The sequence below is a fragment of the Panthera leo genome, chromosome E3 (assembly GCF_018350215.1).
Source record: "Panthera leo isolate Ple1 chromosome E3, P.leo_Ple1_pat1.1, whole genome shotgun sequence".
In the NCBI taxonomy this organism is placed as follows: domain Eukaryota; kingdom Metazoa; phylum Chordata; class Mammalia; order Carnivora; family Felidae; genus Panthera; species Panthera leo.
Genome location: NC_056694.1, coordinates 23,074,716 through 23,093,967, shown reverse-complemented (window position 1 = coordinate 23,093,967; position 19,252 = coordinate 23,074,716). Strand labels below are relative to the sequence as shown.

Genomic DNA, 19,252 nt, shown 5'->3' with positions numbered 1-19,252 from the left:
AGGACTTAAAAACAAGGTATCTCAAATTCAACAACACTAGGGTATTTAAAATGTTCTCTAAACTAAAACCGTAAACATGTTATATACTGGAAAAGCAGTGGTATGGCCTAAGCATCACAAAGGGGAAATAATGTAGAAAGAGCCTAAGCTTTTCCTAGGTAACACAGGCCCTGAGAGGCAGGCATGAGCAGTTCCAGTGCACGGGCATGGTCACCAAGTTCCAGTAAGATTACCTGCTGTAGGTCACAGAGCTCCGAAGAGGTGTCTAGCCTCTAGCCCACGTTCCTTTCACTAAACTATGCTGCCTCCAAAGTACCTGTGAGTTTTCAGGCATTTTCCAAAGTCTTCTCTATATAAAGATTAACATGAGGGGTGTTGTTGGTTGAGTGTCCGACTCTTGATTTCAGCTCAGGTCATGATCCCAGGGTCGTAGGATCAAGCCCCGCCTTGGGTTCTGCATGGAGTGCAGAGCCTGCTTACAATTCTCTCTCCCTCTGCCCCAGCTCATGCCTCACTTTTTTTTTTTTTTTAAAGAGTAACATGATAGGTTAAAATCCAGCACTGTCCCATTTTTCTCAACAATTTCTTGCTAGAAACTGCATTACTTTCCTGAGAAACAATATTATAAATGGAAGACACATTCTTTACCAAAGCTGAAGCTGGACGAACACCAACCAGGGATGCTGGCAAAGGTGTTACCACACCAGCTAACCAGTGAAATTAAACCATTTCTAAGTCCCTTTCCATCTGAAGAGTCCCTGGGCGTGTAATTCTATGACTCAGTATCAAAGAACATAGATATGACTGGTAACACCCCAAAGGCAAACATCCAATTAGACACACGACATTTATTATACAAATGGGTCCCATCAAATATAAATACAAAATATGCAAGACCAAAATATAGTCTCACCAGATTTTAAATTTGGTTTAAGCCAAAATACTAGGTAAAATATATCTAAACGTTTAATTAATATTAACTCTGTCTTCTGGGGACTTATACTTCTCAATCTCATTCGTTCTTCTCCTTGAGTGTGCTTCTAGAGCAAGCAGAGGCAAAGCAAACTGTTCCACTATGAGACATGCTCCAAGCTGTATCCAGTCACCTTCCCTGTCTCCTGCATCCCATGGGGAAAGCAGGTTGAGAGAATGTGCCAGCAAAGGGGTTCGGGAGCCCAACAGGGAGGTCTCAGGGTTGACTGCTAGGGAACTCCACACAGTTGAAAAACCAGCTGGTAGAGCCAGACTTCCTCTACCCCCACCCCCGACCTTTATGAAGCACTGGCACCCTAGAATCTTGTAGCATGAAGCACTGAGTTCATGAAGAAAGGAAGTGCCTGCAAGTATACATGTCAAATGTGTTGAGTGTGAGGGAAGCAAAACTCCGAGTCCTGGCCGCCCACCCCCACAGATGGCCAGGCTAACAGCAGTGCCCTCCATGGACTCCCCACACACACGAATGTCCAAGGAAGAGCCCCCACGCCTGCGTGCCTCCCCAGTGTTCATCACGGATAATTCCAATTCTGAGACTCCATCTCAAGGAAATACAAAACTAGAATGTAAACTAAAAGATGTTCATCAGTGTTATGGTCAAAGTTAGAAAGCAGGAACAGTAGATATGTTCAACAACAGGAAATGGCTACATAAAATTAGAGTTCCACCAACAGAATATCCTGCGGTCCTAAAAAGTAGTGTGTATACAAATTAAGCATCGACAACTGAATACTCCTGTTACAACAGGTAAGTGTGAAGACTGGGATGCAGGGACATACACACACCCCTCGCATCTCACCACGCTTCGGATTCTGGAACTTTTTTATTGTCTTCCTGTCAGCAGGTACAGTCCTGAAGTGCAGGCCACTATCCCATCAGCTTCTCCTGTGCCTCCAGTTTGCTCTAACCACCCTCTCCACTGGCCCCCTGCTCTTCCCGCTGTGTACACTTCTGTGCACCACACAACCTATTACACATTACTGATCTGACAGATCATGTGGTCCTATATGTCCCTGCTCGATTACACTCTTAGGAGACACAGTTTGAGGCCTATTCATCTCTGATGTGAACCCAGTGCAAGTTACACGGGAGGTGCCCCATGAATGTTCACCTAAACAGAACATACCAGTACAACCACAACAGTGTCAAATAATGGCCAAAACGTCCAGAAAAACACTGGAAGAAATGTTACCTACATACAATGGGATAGTATTATTCAGCTTTAAAAATGAAGGAAACTCTGACACGTGCTGTAACATGGGTGAATCTTAAAGACATTATGCTACGTGAAGTAAGCCAGACACAAAAGGACAAATACTTGCAAGGTTCCACTTATAGAAGCTTCCAAGAGAATCAGATTCATAGAGACAGAACAGTAGTGGCCAGGAGTGGGGGGGGGGGGGGGGGGGGGGGGGGAAGGCAACAGGGACTTGCTGTTTAACAGAGTTTCAATTTGGGAAGAAGAAAAACGTTCTAGAGATGGATGGTGTTGAGGGCAGCACTACAACATAAATGCACTTAATGCCACTGAACCATACACGTGAAAATGGTAAATTTTGATATGTATATTTATCACATTTTTTAAAAATGTTACCAATGGTTATTTTTGAGTGATGAGCCCATGGATGATGGTACTGTTCTCTCTTGTGTATCAATTTCATATAACGAACAGTCCCTTTTAAAAATGAAAAAGATAAATTTAGCTTTAAAACAAAAAGAAAAAATTCTTCCAAATCACCTTAAAGACACTATAAAACCGGTTCATCTAATCACTCCAAATAAGGGAGAAGCGACAACGTCAAGGAGTGGAGTGAAACCCTAAATGGCGGTGGGGGTGACGTAACCAAAGTGAGCCCCTGGTGACCCAGACAACATGATCTACCTGCACACACCACTCCCCAGTCAGGTCACACAGCTACCGGATGGTCCGACTCAGGAAGAGAAGGAAGAATTTGCATTTATTTGCTCTTGGACAGAGATCCAGCAGATGAAAACTGCCCTCAAAGATGGCAGACTGCGTACTAGAAGAGAAAGTGAGGTTCTAAAGCAAAAGTAGCCCTGTCACAAGCAAAACATGTCGAAGGAACGGTCAGCACAGACACCCGGCCTCTCGCACTGCAGACCTGTGTAGTGCCCCCCTTGCATGGTGCCATGATGATTGCACACAGCATACAGGTCATAGACGTAGTCCTCAGGGTCCCTCCCGAGTCCATAGGGCCGTCTCCATGGAGACCAATGGGATGGCAAACTCCAGCTGCTCTGACTTCTCTTAACCACATGAGGTGTCATGTCCAGGCCAGTCAAGGGGAACTTGACCATGTTCTGAAGTTTCATACGCCTGTCTCCTTCCTGTTACAAGAAGAAAAACAAGTTCTGATGATATTTTCATGCAAGTAGATGGTAGATCAATTCTGCGTGAAATGTGGACCCTAACAGCTCAAGTGGTTTGAGTTACCGATCTGATGGTTTCCAAAGATACGTACAAAATAAGGAAACACACTAACAGTTGTAACTATCTGGAGGAACAAGTTTTAATACTACTCAAACCAGAACAAGCAATGACGTACATATAAGGGGTGATGAGCCTCTCGGAGTCTCCATTTCTTTATCTGATAGATGAGTTTAGGTTTTTAACTTACAAACTGACAGTATTGGGCAGTTCATCATGATACCTCTGCCAAAGAGGCATGAAAAGTAATGGAGTAAAACTGTACATGAAAGACAAAGTTAGTGCTGGCACAGAATAGCCACCAGATAAGTAGTATACCCTTTTCCTCCCCACCTCCTCCAACAAGCACAGTAACAGTTAACATTGACTTAATATATTCATTTAGTTGAGAATAATTCATTTAGTTGATAATCTCGGGTAATCTGTATCTTCCATTAGCCATGGGGAAATCCTCTGAAATCCAACTGTCCGCTCACTAGCTATTTTCTGAATGTTTCTTGTGTCTGTGGGAGCTCTAAGAAATTAATTGGGCATGGATAACACCCACCCCAAGGAGCCATGGATCTATTAAGAGAAGGAAAACGTTCATAAGAGAAAGGGAGGATGAGCCCCGGATGGTCAGGAAAGTCAGACCCGAGAATTTGGACCTTGCCGTGCAGTCAAGCACTGAGGCTTTGAGGGAGGAGGGAACGTCATCAAAGCTGTGTAAGCAGTGCACAGCACGGGACAAAAAGGGAGGAGCAGCTTAAGTGAAGAAATCAAGTAGAAGACAACGTGACTGCAACCAGCTAGAAAGCATCACAAGTCTGAACGGGCAGGCTGACAGCAAGAATGGGGACAAGGGGACACACACAGGAGGCAATGCAGAGGCACAACCAAGCTGAAGAGATGACTGGTTACATGGGAGGGATAAGAAAGAAGTCGATGGGGCGCCTGGGTGGCTCAGTCGGTTGAGTGCCAACTTCGGCTCAGGTCACGATCTCGCGGTCCGTGAGTTCGAGCCCCGCATTGGGCCCCTGTGCTGACAGCTCAGAGCCTGGAGCCTGTTTCGGATTCTGTGTCTCCCTCTCTCTGACCCTCCCCCATTCATGCTCTGTCTCAAAAATAAATAAACGTTAAAAATTTTTTAAAAAAAGAAAGAAGTCGAAAACAACACTGCAGTTTTGAATCTGGGTGCTGGAAGGGTGAGGACATTTCTTCTAAAGAAACAGAGGGCAAAGGAAATCGGTCAGCTTGTGTGTGGAAGAAGGCCGGGCTCTGAACCTCGGCTATCTGCATACAGCAGCTATCTGCATACAGTCGGGACACTCTTTACTATGATTAAAAACCTAGGGATCCTGTGCCCGTCACCCCGGACACTCCCACTTCATCAGCAAATCCTAAACATCTGTTGATCTATTCCAGGCTTTTCTCCACAGCCACTGCTCCGGACAAGCCACCAGCATCCCGCCCCTGCATGGTTGCATCGGCTCCCTTCAGATCTCCCTAGCTTCATTCACGTGGCCTCCCATCCTCCACACAGCAGCCAGAATAGTCTCTTCAAAACACAGATCTGGCCATGTTGCTTCTCTGCTTAAAACCCTTTATCAGAATCCCACTCTGCCCACCAGGAACAACCAGCCCCTGCCCTTCCCCCACCCTCTGGAGCTCCAGCCAAACCGGTGTGCTGTCAGTCTCTTGCACGTGCTGCCCCGCTCAGGGCTCTGCACACGTGGCTCCCTCCGCCACCGTGTGTGTGCAGCACGGCCCCCACCTCACTTGGGAGAGGCCTACTCCTAATCTTTCAGATACACACCTTAAAGCCAGGCCTGAGAGACTCCTTGAACATTTCCCTCTCATTTCCCTCTCTTACAGTGGGGCCTGCCCAGGACAACCCTAACCTCAGGGAACACACAGCCTTTTGGGAAAAACTGACTCGGAGCAATACAACTCACATCAGATTTTCTCTGCATATATTTATGAGTCATCTTCCCAACTATGTGACCGCTTCTGGGAGCAGCGTGACACCTGCTATTACTTTAGGTACAAAGAGAATTCTACCTGCCCCAGAAAGGAGCTCTGTGGTTTTTTTAAATCCTAAAGTACACTTACCAAAATTTAAAGCACAACATTTTCAAATCTAAAGCAAATCCTCAAGAACAAAGTAAAACATCTGCAGTATGAACTAAAATGTTTTGAATTGAAAAGGCCCCAGGATGCTCAAATTTTGCTTTGGGTAAGAACAAACATGACCCCAGACACTGGGGCAGAGGCATCTGTAACAACACGGACAGGGATGCTGGGTCCAACAGGGACACCGAAGGACCCCCATGCAGACCACAGCAGGGGCATGAGAAACTTGGTCACAGCTTTTCTCACTGTGACAGAGGACATCCTTACCTGTCGAAATCTCTTCAGATGGATAATAAGCACATCGGGCAGAGTCCAGAGGCTTAACGTGATGCTCCCCTGCTGCAGCTGCTTACAGTGCGGGCACCGCCAGGCGTCATCCGGGGCAAGCTGAAAACAAGGAGCATGACACGACTTCCGTTACGCACCACCTCAGGCGAGGCTTTTATAGGAGGCCGCGGCCCCCGCTTCTTGGTGAGGGCACGGTACAACTCGGGTCTCTCGGGAAACCACATACATAGGATGCAGAGTCAATGGCAAACACCATCAAAAGCGGCACCTGGCCAGAGCTGGCACCCAAAGATTTGCTGAATAAATCATCTCTCAAAAATGCATGACTGAACAGGTAAATATTACAGAGGATGTTCCACATCACAGAAGAACCTCAAATTCCACAGATTCTCAAACTCAACCTGTTGCGCTTCCATCAATATACTGTCCTCCTCCTCCTCCACCTGTCCCATCCTCCTTCCCTCCCTCCCCCTTCCTCCCCCTCCTCCTCCATGTCATACCTCAACAGACACTACTGCCACCCACCAAAAGCAGAACCGGCAGGGCGGACAGGTATCCCAAACCCTTCCCTCTTCCTCTCGTTCCACATCTACCCAAAGTAATTGCCTGCCACCTCTCACACCTGTCTCCTGCACTCCATTCCCACTAACATGGTCTTAATTCAGAGTCCTTACCCTCGCTCTCATCTGGGCTTCTGGAGTCTCCTATCTGATCTCTCTCTCCCAAGCACTAACCCACTCCAAACAATCCTCCCCCATCCTGCTACCAACAAGGTCTTTCTGAACGTCAATCTGAGGCCTTAAGTCCACATATGTCATCTCTGCAGGTGAGGGTTTCAGGAAGGGGATTTATTCAGTTAGAGGTATGCCCATGAGGCATGTCTGATGAGAGATTTAGGTCTCCTCTGGAGTTCAGAAGATGCACCAGATCAGGGACTATCAACATGATGAGGTAAGGAATGACCATGCCTACTGAGAGGGAACAGATAGAAACACAGAACAGAATCTTGGGGAATGCCTCTTTTTTTAAGTGAACCACCAGAGCCTGAGGATGCATAGTCAGAAAAATAGGCAAGTCAGAAGCATTCCCTCTGATGTGTACGAAGGAGAGAGAATGGCAAGATCCCATGGAGAGGTCAGATGGTGATGGAGCAAAGGCCACAGAACTGAGCAAACCAGGGGCCACCGAGAGTTTCAGAGGGCAGTGTCAGAAGTGCAAGTGGGATGGAGAGAGGGAAAGAGCTGAAACCAATAATAGGGAATAAGGCAGAAAAGAAGAGGAGAAAGGCAGGCATGGTAACAGGAAAAGGAAGCAGACTGGGCTGTTGTTTTTTTTCCCCCGTGGCAGGAAGACCGAATCACATTTGTAGGAAACATGGGGAAAAACAGAAGTTTGGGTGGATGGAAGTGACTCAGACACTTAACACTGGCAGAGACCCACAACTGTCATCTGGTCAGTCTGCATCTCTGTGTGACTTATTAATAGTCTATGTATGTGGCCATCCAGCCCAGCGTGTGTGGTAAAGGAGCAGGCTGTAGTCTGTTTTGTCAATTTCCAATACAGATACTTTTATAAGATACAATAAGAACAACCTGACAATGTCTAAGAGCTATGACAGCCTCGAAAAGGTCTCTGATTTCTGTACTTATCTCATTGTAAACTGCTACAAAGAGCTCCTGGCCCTGCCGACCACATTGAGCACCGCTGGTCTCGCTGACTCTGACCAGCAGATGAAGGGCAGCTATCTCAGTAGGCAGCTCTTCCATTTTCAGACCGTCTGTCACAAAGTTCTTCCTCATATTAAGACAAATTCACTCTCCCTGTAATTTCCAATCTTTAGGTTCTGCTTTTCAGATAAAATTAAGTCCAATCCCTTATCCACAAGCCGGTCCTTGAAGTGCCTAAAAATGACTATTAGATCCCCACTCAAGGCCTCCTCTGTCAAATTCAGCATGTCGTGGTTTCCAGATGCACCAGCCCCTATCCACTCTCTCTGGTGCCCTGGTTTGTCAGTCTCTTATTAAAGAGTGAGCATTTAAGGTAATGAAAAGAACGGTGCTATCACCATCTGAATTCTGGGCACTGTTTTAAAGCATCCTTAAGGCAGCTGACAGTGGCTGGCACGTGACACTGCTGATCAATACTGAGCTTGCAGACATCTAAATCCCCAAGTTAGCATCTCACAGCCTGCTGCTGAATCTCACTGTCTCCTCTTCTGTGTCCCTGTCGTATTTCTGGACCCGATGACTGAACTTCCCAAGTAACATTCATTTATGCATTCATTCTAGTGTGGACTTACTGAATCCCTGTCTATGTGCCAGGCGTGGCTTATAGATATTGGGATTATTTTATGACCAGAACAGACTCTCTCAACTCTCTCCCTTACCTGCTGTGTCCCAGCCACACTGGCCTCATTCCTGTTTTTCAACCATGCCAAGTTGCTTGCTTTATTTACTTATTTATCCCCACCAAACAGACTGAGGTCAGAAACACTGCCTGGCTTAGTCCCTGTTATATCCCCAGTACTAAGCATACCACCTAGTGCACAGTGTGTACTCAATAAACATTTACTGAATGAATGAATCCCTACTAAAATGTATCTTGCTAGCTTGAACTTAACCTTCTAGGTCAATGAGATGTTCTGTGGAATACCAATGTTGTCATCTAGTAGATCCACTCAGTTTTAAGCTTTGGGCCATTCTCAAACATCTCCCAAATTAAAAAAAAAAAAAAAAAAAAAAAAAAGCCCAAATACGACGAGGTACTACACAGAGTCTGCCATCAACCTGTTTTTAAAGCCAACTGCCTATTGTATAATTAGGCTCCAAACTGGGAAGAAAAAAAAAAATAGGTCTTATGAAAAACTATTATTAGGGATGTCTGGGTGGCTCAGTCGGTTAAGTGCCTGACTTCAGTTCAGGTCATCATCTCAAGGTTCCTGAGTTCAAGCTCCACAGTGGGCTCTCTGCTGTCAGCACAGAGCCCGATTCAGATCCTCTGTCCCCCTCTCTCTCTCTGGCCCTCCCCCACTGGTTCTCTCTCCCTCTCTCTCTCTCAAAAATAAACTTAAAAAAAAAAAAGAAAAACTATTATTAAAGGACCTAGCTATGAATAGCTTGGGGGAAAAAAGACTGTGAGAATATTAAAAGTATTTTCAAATATTTAAAGGATAGACAAGTGGAAGAAAATCAGGACTTGTCATCACATATCCTTAATGAATGTGTTGGTTGCAGTAACCTGGGGCATATTTCAGAGAAGCCTCGGGGACCACCAGAGATATCCAGGGAGGAAATGGCGTGTCTCCTGAGTACAGAAATGCCTCGTAACTAAGGTATTCAAATAGCAGCTGGATAATCACCTATTTGAAATTAGGCAGAAGAACTCAACCATTAGAAAATAGGAGTTTTGGGGTGCCTGACTGGCTCAATCGGTTGAGTGTCTGGCTCTTGATTTTGGCTCAGGTCATGATCCCAGGGTCGTGGGATCAAGCCCCATGCTGAGCCTGTAGTCTGCTTAAGATTCTCTCTCTCCCTCTGCCCTCTCCCCTGCTCATGGTCTCTCTCTCAAAAAAAAAAAAAAAAAAAAAGAAAAAAAAAAGAAAAGAAAAAAAGAAAAGAAAAAAGGAGTTTTAAAGTCCCCTCCAACCCTGAAATCACAGGATTCACTAAATATAAGAGTGAACAGTAACAATTAGCAGTCAAAAGTATGATACTAAACATCAGCTCAAGATTAGCTGAACACCAAGTGCTCTAGTCAAGGCTGCTTAAGGTGCAATGCCCTAGAGAGTTTTAAAAACCACACAGGCGTTGGCCCCATCCACAGAGACTTATTCATGTATCCCACTCTTCTATTCAAATATTTACTGAGTCCCTACAATCTGCAAAGCACTGTACTGTGGTCTAAAACATGCCTTCTGATCTTTCTTTTTTTTTTTTTTTTTACAGTTTATTTTTGAGACAGATAGAGAGAGAGAATGGGGGACGGGCAGAGAGAGAAGGAAGCACAGAATCCGAAGCAGGCCCCAGGCTCTGAGCTGTCAGTATAGAGCCCTACGTGGGGCTCAAACTCACAAACCGTGAGATCATGACCTGAGCCAAAGTCGGGCGCTTAACCGACTAAGCCACCCAGGAGCCCCCCAAACTTTCAATCTACATCTGCACTGAGCACTCCAAAGTGTGGCTAATGTAGCTAAGGAACAGAATTTTTAATTTTGTTTCATTTTAATTAATTTAAGTTTGAATTTAAGTAGGTCCTGGCACATATGTTTTTGGTGCCAAAAAGTTAAGAATAACTATTTTTGTTACTAGGGGAAATGACTTAAAATCCATAAATCAAGGGGTGCCTGGGTGGCTCAGTCAGTTAAGTGTCAGACTTCAGCTCAGGTCATGATCTCGCAGTTCACGAGTTCCAGCCCCACATCAGGCTCTGTGCTGACAGCTCAGAGCCTGGGGCTTGCTTCAGATTCTGTGTCTCCCTCTCTCTCTGCTCCTCCCCCATTTGCGCACATGTGCACGTGCACGCTCTCTCTCTCTCTCTCAAAATTAAACAAACATTTAAAAACAAGGTTTAAAATCTCTAAATCAAAACAAAAAAATAATACATATATTACTGTTAAAAAAGAAAAAAAATTAACTACAAAGGTTCACTTCTAGAGCATTTCAATCAATCAAGGTTTTCTAGTAATCTAAACTACTTTTGTTAAAGTCCTAAAAGGAATAGCACTAAGACACCCATTATGTGAGTGAAAAACGCCTGGGGACTTTTCTGGGGCATACTTTGCTCTCCGGTGTCATCCTGCCACATCGCCCTCCCTAGCACCCTCACCACCCCAGAAGTGCTGCCAGGCTCTTACCCGCTCCTCTTTGGTGTAGAGCTGGAAACACTGGGATAAAGTGCAAGTCTGGGGCTGATGATGACGCTCCCTCTGCAGACGGACACTTTCTGCATCAGGAATATACTCATCTTCAGTATTTACAAACAAGCTGCAATTGGGGGGGGGGGGGAGGGAAGCATTTATCAGAGAATGTCTTGCAAAACTGACCCCCAAATTGCAGCTTCACAATGTGACTATAAATTCATAACCAAAAAGAACCAATGTGTAACAAAAGCAAACAGGTTATCAATTGGTCATCCAACTTTTCTATGTTCCAAAATAGTCTTGAAAAGCTCTGTATCTATAAAGTTATTTCTTGAAAATAACTTGGGAGTTGGTTTTCATGGGATTGGTCATGAACCATTAATATATATTCTTGTCCTTTGTATCTACAGGCATGCATTTGGCATAATTTACTAGAGTTAATGGGCTTATAATAAAAATCAAAATCATTGGCCCTGAACAGTAATGAATAAACAGCTCGGTCTCATCAGCAGCAAATGTTCTGAGGTTTTTGAGATCCAGACAACAAAATGTATAGGAAAGAAATAACTGATTAAAGGCTTAGCAAGCCACTTGGATACTTAGCTAAAAAGAGAGATTTGTCTCAGCTAATCTGAGGGATCAAAGGGATGCTATTAAAAATGGTAATTAAAACGATGATTCTATAAACACTAAATAAAACAATACTCACAAATCTTTTGTTTCCTTGTCCCATTCTACCACTAACTTCACATGAGCAGTGCCACCTGGTCCACAAGATTTTAATGCCCTAGAGGATGGAGAAGGAAGTCACATATTATGCTCTTAATAAATTATTTTACTTATGATTATATCCTATCTGAAATTTGATATAATGTGATTGCTGAAAATGTTCAACACTGTTCCTCATCAGAGTTTCTAGCAAGACAATTATGACTTCCTATTTAGAATAACTAGGTTACAACTGGACTGAAAAATCCTTAAATTAAAATGTCCAGTACAGAAGGAGACTAGAAGAAATTAGTCTCACATTATGTAGGCTGTCTACAATCACTCTCAGATGTTCTTCATGACCTTTCCAACTTTTTGTCTCATTTCTCACCAACCCAAACAGAGACCAGATAGTAGTCCCTCTGGGAACAAAGTCTTGCTCCTACATCTCTTCTCCCCCATAACCCATGCCTGGGCCCTTGGACTGTGCCCCATGCCAGTCCAAACTGTGCCCTTCCTGCAAGGTACCCTTCAAGTTCCATCCCTGTCTTTTATAAAGCACTCCCCTCAGGTGGCCTTTCTTGTCACCATCTCCTGAGAAACTCTTTCAGCAATAGTAGTCAGTATTAATTACCCATCTAATATTTGTTACGCTTTGCAGTATTCTGGATCAGTATCTAATCTCTTAACTCTTGTCTCTAAAACCAAACATAAACTGCTTTCAAACACAACTACGTTGTATACTTTTTTTGGAATCTTAAAGTGCAAACACCACAATATTTGCTGAAAAATCATAATAAAGATAATGTGAGTTTTTGTATTTATGCAACTATATATATTGCATATATATATATGTGTGTGTGTATATATATATATATGTGTGTATATATATGTATTTATACACGTATGTGTATTCTTTATTAATGCAGTAGGGTGTTGGAAGCATATAGAAGAGCAGGGAGGTAGCAGAGGGAAGCGACTAGGTCTACTGAGGGAGAGGAGGAACAGTGTGAAGGTTCAAGGGAATGGAATGATCCACAGAGGACACCACACATGCAAAGGCACACACGAGTCATGCCACGTGTTCCAACAATCCTCATGCTGGGATACTGCTGAAGATTTAAGATGAGGGGAAGAGCCTGACAAACGGGGTGTGAGCAGGGTTCAAACTGTAGAGCTTCATACACTGTGGAAGATGGGCTTCATCTTTTAGGTCACAGGTTGCCATTTAAGATTTCCAGGAGGAGGGGCACCCGGGTGGCGCAGTTGGTTAAGCATCCAACTTCAGCTCAGGTCATGATCTCACGGTTCAGGGGTTCGAGCCCCACATCGGGGGCTCTGTGCTGACAGCTCAGAGCCTGGAGCCTGCTTCAGATTCTGTGTCTCCCTCTCTCTCTGCCCCTACCCCACTCATGCTCTGTCTCTGTCTCTCTCTCTCTTTCTCAAAATAAATAAACATTAAGAAAAAAAATTTCCAGGAGGAAAGCGGCATGATGAGAATTCTACTTTGGAAAACTTCCATCTCGGCTGAGTATGAAAGTGTAATTATATCTGTAGTCCTGGGACATACATTAATTTGCTTTCCTGACAGGAGGACTCCAGGTTTTTCTGATTTCGAAAAAGACCATAAAACATATCATACTCAAATATGAATGAAAAGTAAAAAGTATACTTAATTTCTAAACGAGCCTGAAGAGCCTACATACATAGGTGGAAACTGTACCAGCCGTCACTAGAAATTATACATGAGCATAAATAAAATTGTAGAAGACGATTTATTGACTTATTTTTACCTTTCTACCGTTGGGTGGCACAGGGGTTTCTCCTCCTGGGGCAGCAAGTATGTTATCCCCACAACACTGACGACACGCAAACTGAATGGACACACCTGCATCAAACAGTAAAGGAGGATTTGACTGAATTTCTCTTCAAAGGCATGTGCGTCACAGTAGCATTTCCAAAACAGATTAGAGAGACAGCAAATGGTTTGGCAAAATGCTTCTCTCTGATATTCTTTAGGTTGTTGAGCCACTCTTACACACTTTAAATATGATTTACCTAAATGCAGTTTACATATCAAATATGTTATGCAGGACAAGTAACATGCTGCTTTAGGCTGAACGTTAACTTCATGTAAGTCTCCCATGGATACCTTAATATAGTAGTCGTAATTTTGAAAGTACACAGATAGCTGTTCTACAAAATGTCTCCAAGCTGATCGTGTGCTAATCTTTATTAGATAAATATATATTATAAAGAAATACCCAGCAGTTCAAGGAAATTCTTGCAGTGGCCAGAAAATGAGGGGCTAAGTCCTTAGTCTTGAAAATCTGAACACAGCTGATTTTACTAAACAGCTTTGCACACAGCTCCTTGGCATCCCAGCGCCATGTCTGGTCTTCCCTAAGTGCAGAGGTCCAAAACTCAAACTTCTCTGCAGGGACTGTTTCATCGTTGGGTACACACGCATTCTGTGCTGGAGCATCCAGATGCCGACCCACCTGAATGCAAACCGTGGGCCTCAGGAAATACTTCATCTTCTCCAAGATTTCCTTCTGCAGAAGGTCCCATGCTATTGTCTTCTCCAAGTGCAGCACAAAAGGTAGTCCAAATCTAACACACATAAATATTGCAATCGCTTTAAAAGTATGGCAATTCTTTTAATACTGTAATTCTTTATTCATGATCTCTTAAAATGGAACAACTATCTAATTGGGTTTAGGACGGTTCTCAAAATAAAACAAACAGGAAATGCAACAGTTACTCCCAGAAGTGGATGAAAAAGTCCGAAAAGAAGCTTAGATTTCTAAATGAAATTTAATACCTCATGTGCCAAAATGGCTTCTAAGGGATATTAGGTCACAAGAGGCCAGGATCAACGAATATGGTAAGGAAAGAGAGCGGGAGTGGACACGCTCCGACAAACGGCATGGGTCCACAAAAAGGGGTCAGGTGCTGGAGGAATAGATGGCTGGAAGGTCTAGCGGGCAGGTGGCTGTACCCTGGTAGTCTAACAAGCAAGTGACACTGAAAGTCAGCTCCCAGCCTAGGGGCGAAGCCAGGTAGCCCCTGCCCATGCTGGGCTCTCAGGAGTCAGAGGATCAGAGACAGTACCATGTACATGTACCATGTAAGGCTCTGGCGGTACTCAGATCACCAAGGGAGCTTGGAAACAACAATGATGCCCAGCAGTCCCCTGAGACTGCACTGTAATCACTCTGGTATGTAGCTCAAGCACTGAGCTTTGCTGAGGAAGCCCCAGATGGTTCTAACACGCAGCCAGGGCAGGACCACTGGCCCAGCCTCACTCTCACTCACACCTGGCCACTCATACCTACTCATTGTGCCCTACATGTATGCTACTCACCCAGCTAGGTCTCTGTGCAGCCATCTCCTTCAGCTTGAACAACCCTCCCACCTCTTCCCTAAGCCACTCCCTAGTCCCCCACATCAAGACCCAGGGGAGGGATTCTTCCCCAGGAAGCACCCTGTTGATCGGCTCCCTGTGCTATCTGGGCCACTGCACTCACTACACCGTGCGAAAGATAAGGTCCGTCTCCCTAACTCCCACCAGTAAACCAAGGCAGGAACTGTGATTTATTTATCATAGTCACCCAAACAGCCAACCCCTAAGAATCCATAAGTGTTTAATGAACAAATGAACAAAGAGATAAACCTTGACTCAGGCTGAAGCCGAGGCACTCACATCAAGAAAGCTGCTCCTGGAGCACCTGGATGGCTCAGCCGGTTGAGTGTCTGACTCTTGATTTCAGCTCAGGTCATGATCTCACTGTTCATGGGTTTGAGCCTCACACTGGGCTCAGGGCTCACTGTGCAGAGCCTGCTTGGAATTCTCTCTCTCTCTCTCTCTCTCTCTCTCTCTCTCTCTCTCTCCCCCTTCTCTCTCTTCTCCCCTCCCCTGTCTCTCTCAAAATAAATAAACAAACAAAAAAGGAAAGCTGTTCCTATGACCTCAGCCTACACACAGCAGTACTCCACAACCAGCACCATGATGGGAGATAAATTACAAGCACATGTAAATCAGCCACTCCTGGTTTTCACATGATCATGTCCTCACTTGTAAGGGGATAGTATTACGCAAGGGACTCCACAAGTTCTTTATTTTATATCAACAGGCTGAGCTGCCTTTCTTTCTGCCCCGTAAACATGCCACGCTCCTCTCGGTCTCAGGGTCTTTGTACTCATGTTCCCTCATCACGGATCCTTCTCCCCGGAGGCTCACACTGTCTCCTCACTCGGAGGACTCTGCTCCGTGCTGCATCCCGGGGTGGACCTCCCTGTCCCCCTCTCCAGCGAGTCTTGCCACCTCCCCACCGGCACACTCTCTCACTCCAGCCTGCTTTCATATCTTCGAGGTGCTGATGACTGTCTGAAGTTAAGTGTGTTTACTTGTTCGCAGTCGGTCTGTCCTCACTGGGACAGAAGCTCCACAAGAACACGGTCTATCTCGTTCACTGCTCTATCCCCAGGGTCGGAACAGTGCCCGACACACTGTAAACACCACAGCATTTGTCAACCAATATCATATATATACAAATCAACATATTTCGCACTTATGTTATTGAACCATCATTAAATAAGGAAATTACTGCAAAGCAACATTTTAAAAGGCTAATGCAATGCTACCCTGACAAACAGCAGAAACAAAGTCCTTTGTCCCTGAAACTTATCCATATCTTGTTGTTACTCAGGTTACATTACTACTGTGACAAAGCTGCTTTAAAAGATAGTCATATAAGGACTTCAAGAGACAAAACAGATAAACATAAGGGGAGGGAAACAAAAGTAATATAAAAATAGGGAGGGGGACAAAAGAGACTCATAAATATGGAGAACAAACTGAGGGTTGCTGGAGGGATTGTGGGAGGGGGGATGGGCTAAATGGGTAAGGGGCATTAAGGAATCTACTGAAATCAACGCTTCACTATATACTAATTTGGATGTAAATTTTAAAAAATAAAAAATAAAGTAAAAAAAAAAAAAGATAGTCTAAACCTCCCATAAATTCTTATCAGGAACAGATTTGAGAGAGATTTGTGACTCCCAAATTTCTGACTTAAGCAGCTGAATGAATAGTGGTGCCATTCGCTGAGACAGGAAATGCTGGAGGACCATATTTACAGGGTAAGAGAATCCGTACAGTTTGGAACCTAACACTGAGGTACATGTACCGTCCAAGTTGATATGCTAAGAATTAAAGAATTAAAAAAAAAAAAGCTGTTAAGAAAGTAGCTGGATACAGGTCTATAGGATCCACGAGGCACCTGGGCCGAAAATAAACACATGAAATGAGACATTAACAATTAGATGAGCTCGAAGAGCCTTTCCAATTCAGACTCTACCATCCTTATTTTATATTCTCCCCCCCTCCCCAAACCCTCAAATCAGGTCAACTTACATTCTTTATAAATATCAGATTCAAAAATTAAAGATTTTTTATTTTTTAAAATTTTTTAAATGTTTATTTTTGAGACAGAGAGAGAGAGAGAGAGAGACAGAGAGAGAGAGAGCGAGCGTGTGCAAGCAGGAGAGGGGCAGAGAGAGGGAATCCCAAGTAAGCTTCATGCTATCGTGCAGAGCCTGATGCAGGGCTCACAAACTGTGAGATCATGACCTGAGCCAAAGTTGTATGCTTAACCAACTGAGCCACCCAGGTGCCCCTCATAGTTTTGTTTTGTTTGGTTTTTTTTAAATTGTTTATTGTGAGAGACAGCAAGTGTGAGTGGGGGAGGGGCAGAGAGAGGGACGGAGGAAGAGAATCCCAAGTAGGCTCTGTGCTATCAGTGCAGGGTTCGATGTGGGGCTCAAACCCAGGAACCGTGAGATCAGGACCTGAGCTGAAATCAAGACTGGGATGCTTGACCAACTGAGCTACCTTGGTGCCTGTCATCCCTACTTTTTAAAGCATTTTAAATTGTTTGAAAACATTAGACTTTTAAAGTTTCAGCACTTACTGGTGGGTCAGTTTTTACCTTTTCCCTTGCTGCCCAGTGCAAGCTCGGTTACACACTAAAAGAACAATCTTGTCGCCTCCTGGTCTTGTCGGGGGCAAGTCTGTTTTCCCTTGCTTTGCTGCTGCCTGTGTACAAGAAGACAGTCGATGATGATCCAAGCCAAATTTCAAGTGGTTTAGATTGTTGTTTAAGTGTATTCCTGGAAAAAAAATTAAAAACAACTTATTCTATCTTTTCAAAATTCTTTCATTCATTCATTACAAAGAAATTTACCCAGCAGAGAAATTAAGAAGCTGTCATTATGTAATTTAAACTACAAACGAAAAAAGAATGATTATGATGATAATGATTATGAGATAACCAGCCATTAAAATAATTTCTTAAGCATCTATCATTTCCTTTAAACTAGCTTTATATATCTTAAAAAGTGAAATTTAAAATTCTTCACTTCAGTGAATACTGGATACAGTTGTATTTTTTATTATTTATTTATTTTGAGGGAGAGCGTGCATGCATGCGCACAAGCACAGGAAACAGGCAGAGACAGAATCCCAAGCAGGCTCCGCACTGTCATCATAGAGCCTGATATGGGAGGGACTCAATCTCACAATCATGAGATTTTGAGAGCAAGTTTGCAGAGATGATCCACCAGGGCAAATTTAAGGGGAGAGCATGCAACCAGGAACCAAATAAATTTTTAAAAAATAAAAAATTAAGACTAGTAAACGTGGAATGATCTTCAATATTTTAATAGCAGTTTCTTCTCCCTGATTAACAAGACAGACTTATAAAAAACAAAGTATAAACCGCACTTAACTAGACTCACAGCCATTATAGGACATGTCAACTTTAATGCAATCAACCACCCTGGATGGACCTACATTTAAGTGAACAAAAATATATGATCGATAGGCATAATACAGGTTGCTAGGAATCAGGTCTTTAGAAATGCCTAAAAGCAGCGCTATCTGTCAATCTTAGCTACTCAGCAATTCAGTACCTAGTACAACGCCCTGCACTTAGTAGAAATTTGAAAGTGCTTGATCAAATAACCATTCATTTCAATGGAATACTACTCAACCATTAAAAAGAATAAAACCTTGGGGTAGCTCAGTCAGTCAAGGTTCCAACTCTTTTTAGCTCAGGTCATGATCTCACAGTTGTGGCATCAAGCCCCATGTTGGGCTCTGTACTGATAGCACAGAGCCTGCCTGGGATTCTCTGTCCCTCCCTCTCTGCCCCCTTCCCCAACTCGTGCACGTACACTCTCTCTCAAAATAAATAAACAAGAAAAAAAAAAAAGGACATCTTGCCATTTGCAGCAACATGGATGGACCTTGAAGGCATTATGCTAAGTGAAAGAAGTCAGAGAAAGACAAATACTGCATGATCTCACTTATATGTGGAATTTAAGACAACGACAACAAAACGAAGGCAGAGATACACAGAAGAGACTGGTGGTCGTAGAGGAGAGTGGGAATGGTCAGGCAAAATCGGTGAAAAGGGTCAAAAGGTACAAACCTCAAGTTATAAAATAAATAAGTAATGGGATGTAATGTACATTATGGGGAGTATAGTTAATAATACTGTATTGTATATTTCAAAGTTGCTGAGAGTAGACCTTAAAAGCCCTCATCATAATAAAAAAATTTTTGTAACTCCATGGTGATGGATGTTAACTAGATTTCCTGTGATGATCATTTTGCAGTATATACAAACACCGAATCATTATGCTGTACCCCTGAAACTAACATGTTATATGTCAACTACACCTCAACAAAAATAATAATAAAATTAAATTAAAATAATTGTTCACTTCTTTAATCTTTTGGAAGTATAGCCTAAGGAAATTATACCCCAACTTGCAAA

The 19,252-nt window shown here is 43.6% G+C and overlaps 1 protein-coding gene across 9 annotated transcripts in view; it reads right to left on the bottom strand.

The window, feature by feature from the left end:
* The window catches only part of USP31 (ubiquitin specific peptidase 31), a 100,961-nt gene that overhangs the window by 45,985 nt on the left and 35,724 nt on the right, over positions 1-19,252 (bottom strand). For all 9 annotated transcript variants that reach the window (XM_042922929.1, XM_042922920.1, XM_042922921.1 and 6 more), the window contains 7 exons: positions 17,402-17,582; positions 13,910-14,021; positions 13,202-13,296; positions 11,410-11,487; positions 10,695-10,824; positions 5,822-5,941; positions 3,117-3,342 (listed from right to left, as the gene is read on the bottom strand). In XM_042922929.1, coding sequence (XP_042778863.1) covers positions 3,117-3,342; positions 5,822-5,941; positions 10,695-10,824; positions 11,410-11,487; positions 13,202-13,296; positions 13,910-14,021; positions 17,402-17,582 — 942 coding nt within the window. The remainder of the gene's footprint in view (positions 1-3,116; positions 3,343-5,821; positions 5,942-10,694; positions 10,825-11,409; positions 11,488-13,201; positions 13,297-13,909; positions 14,022-17,401; positions 17,583-19,252) is intronic.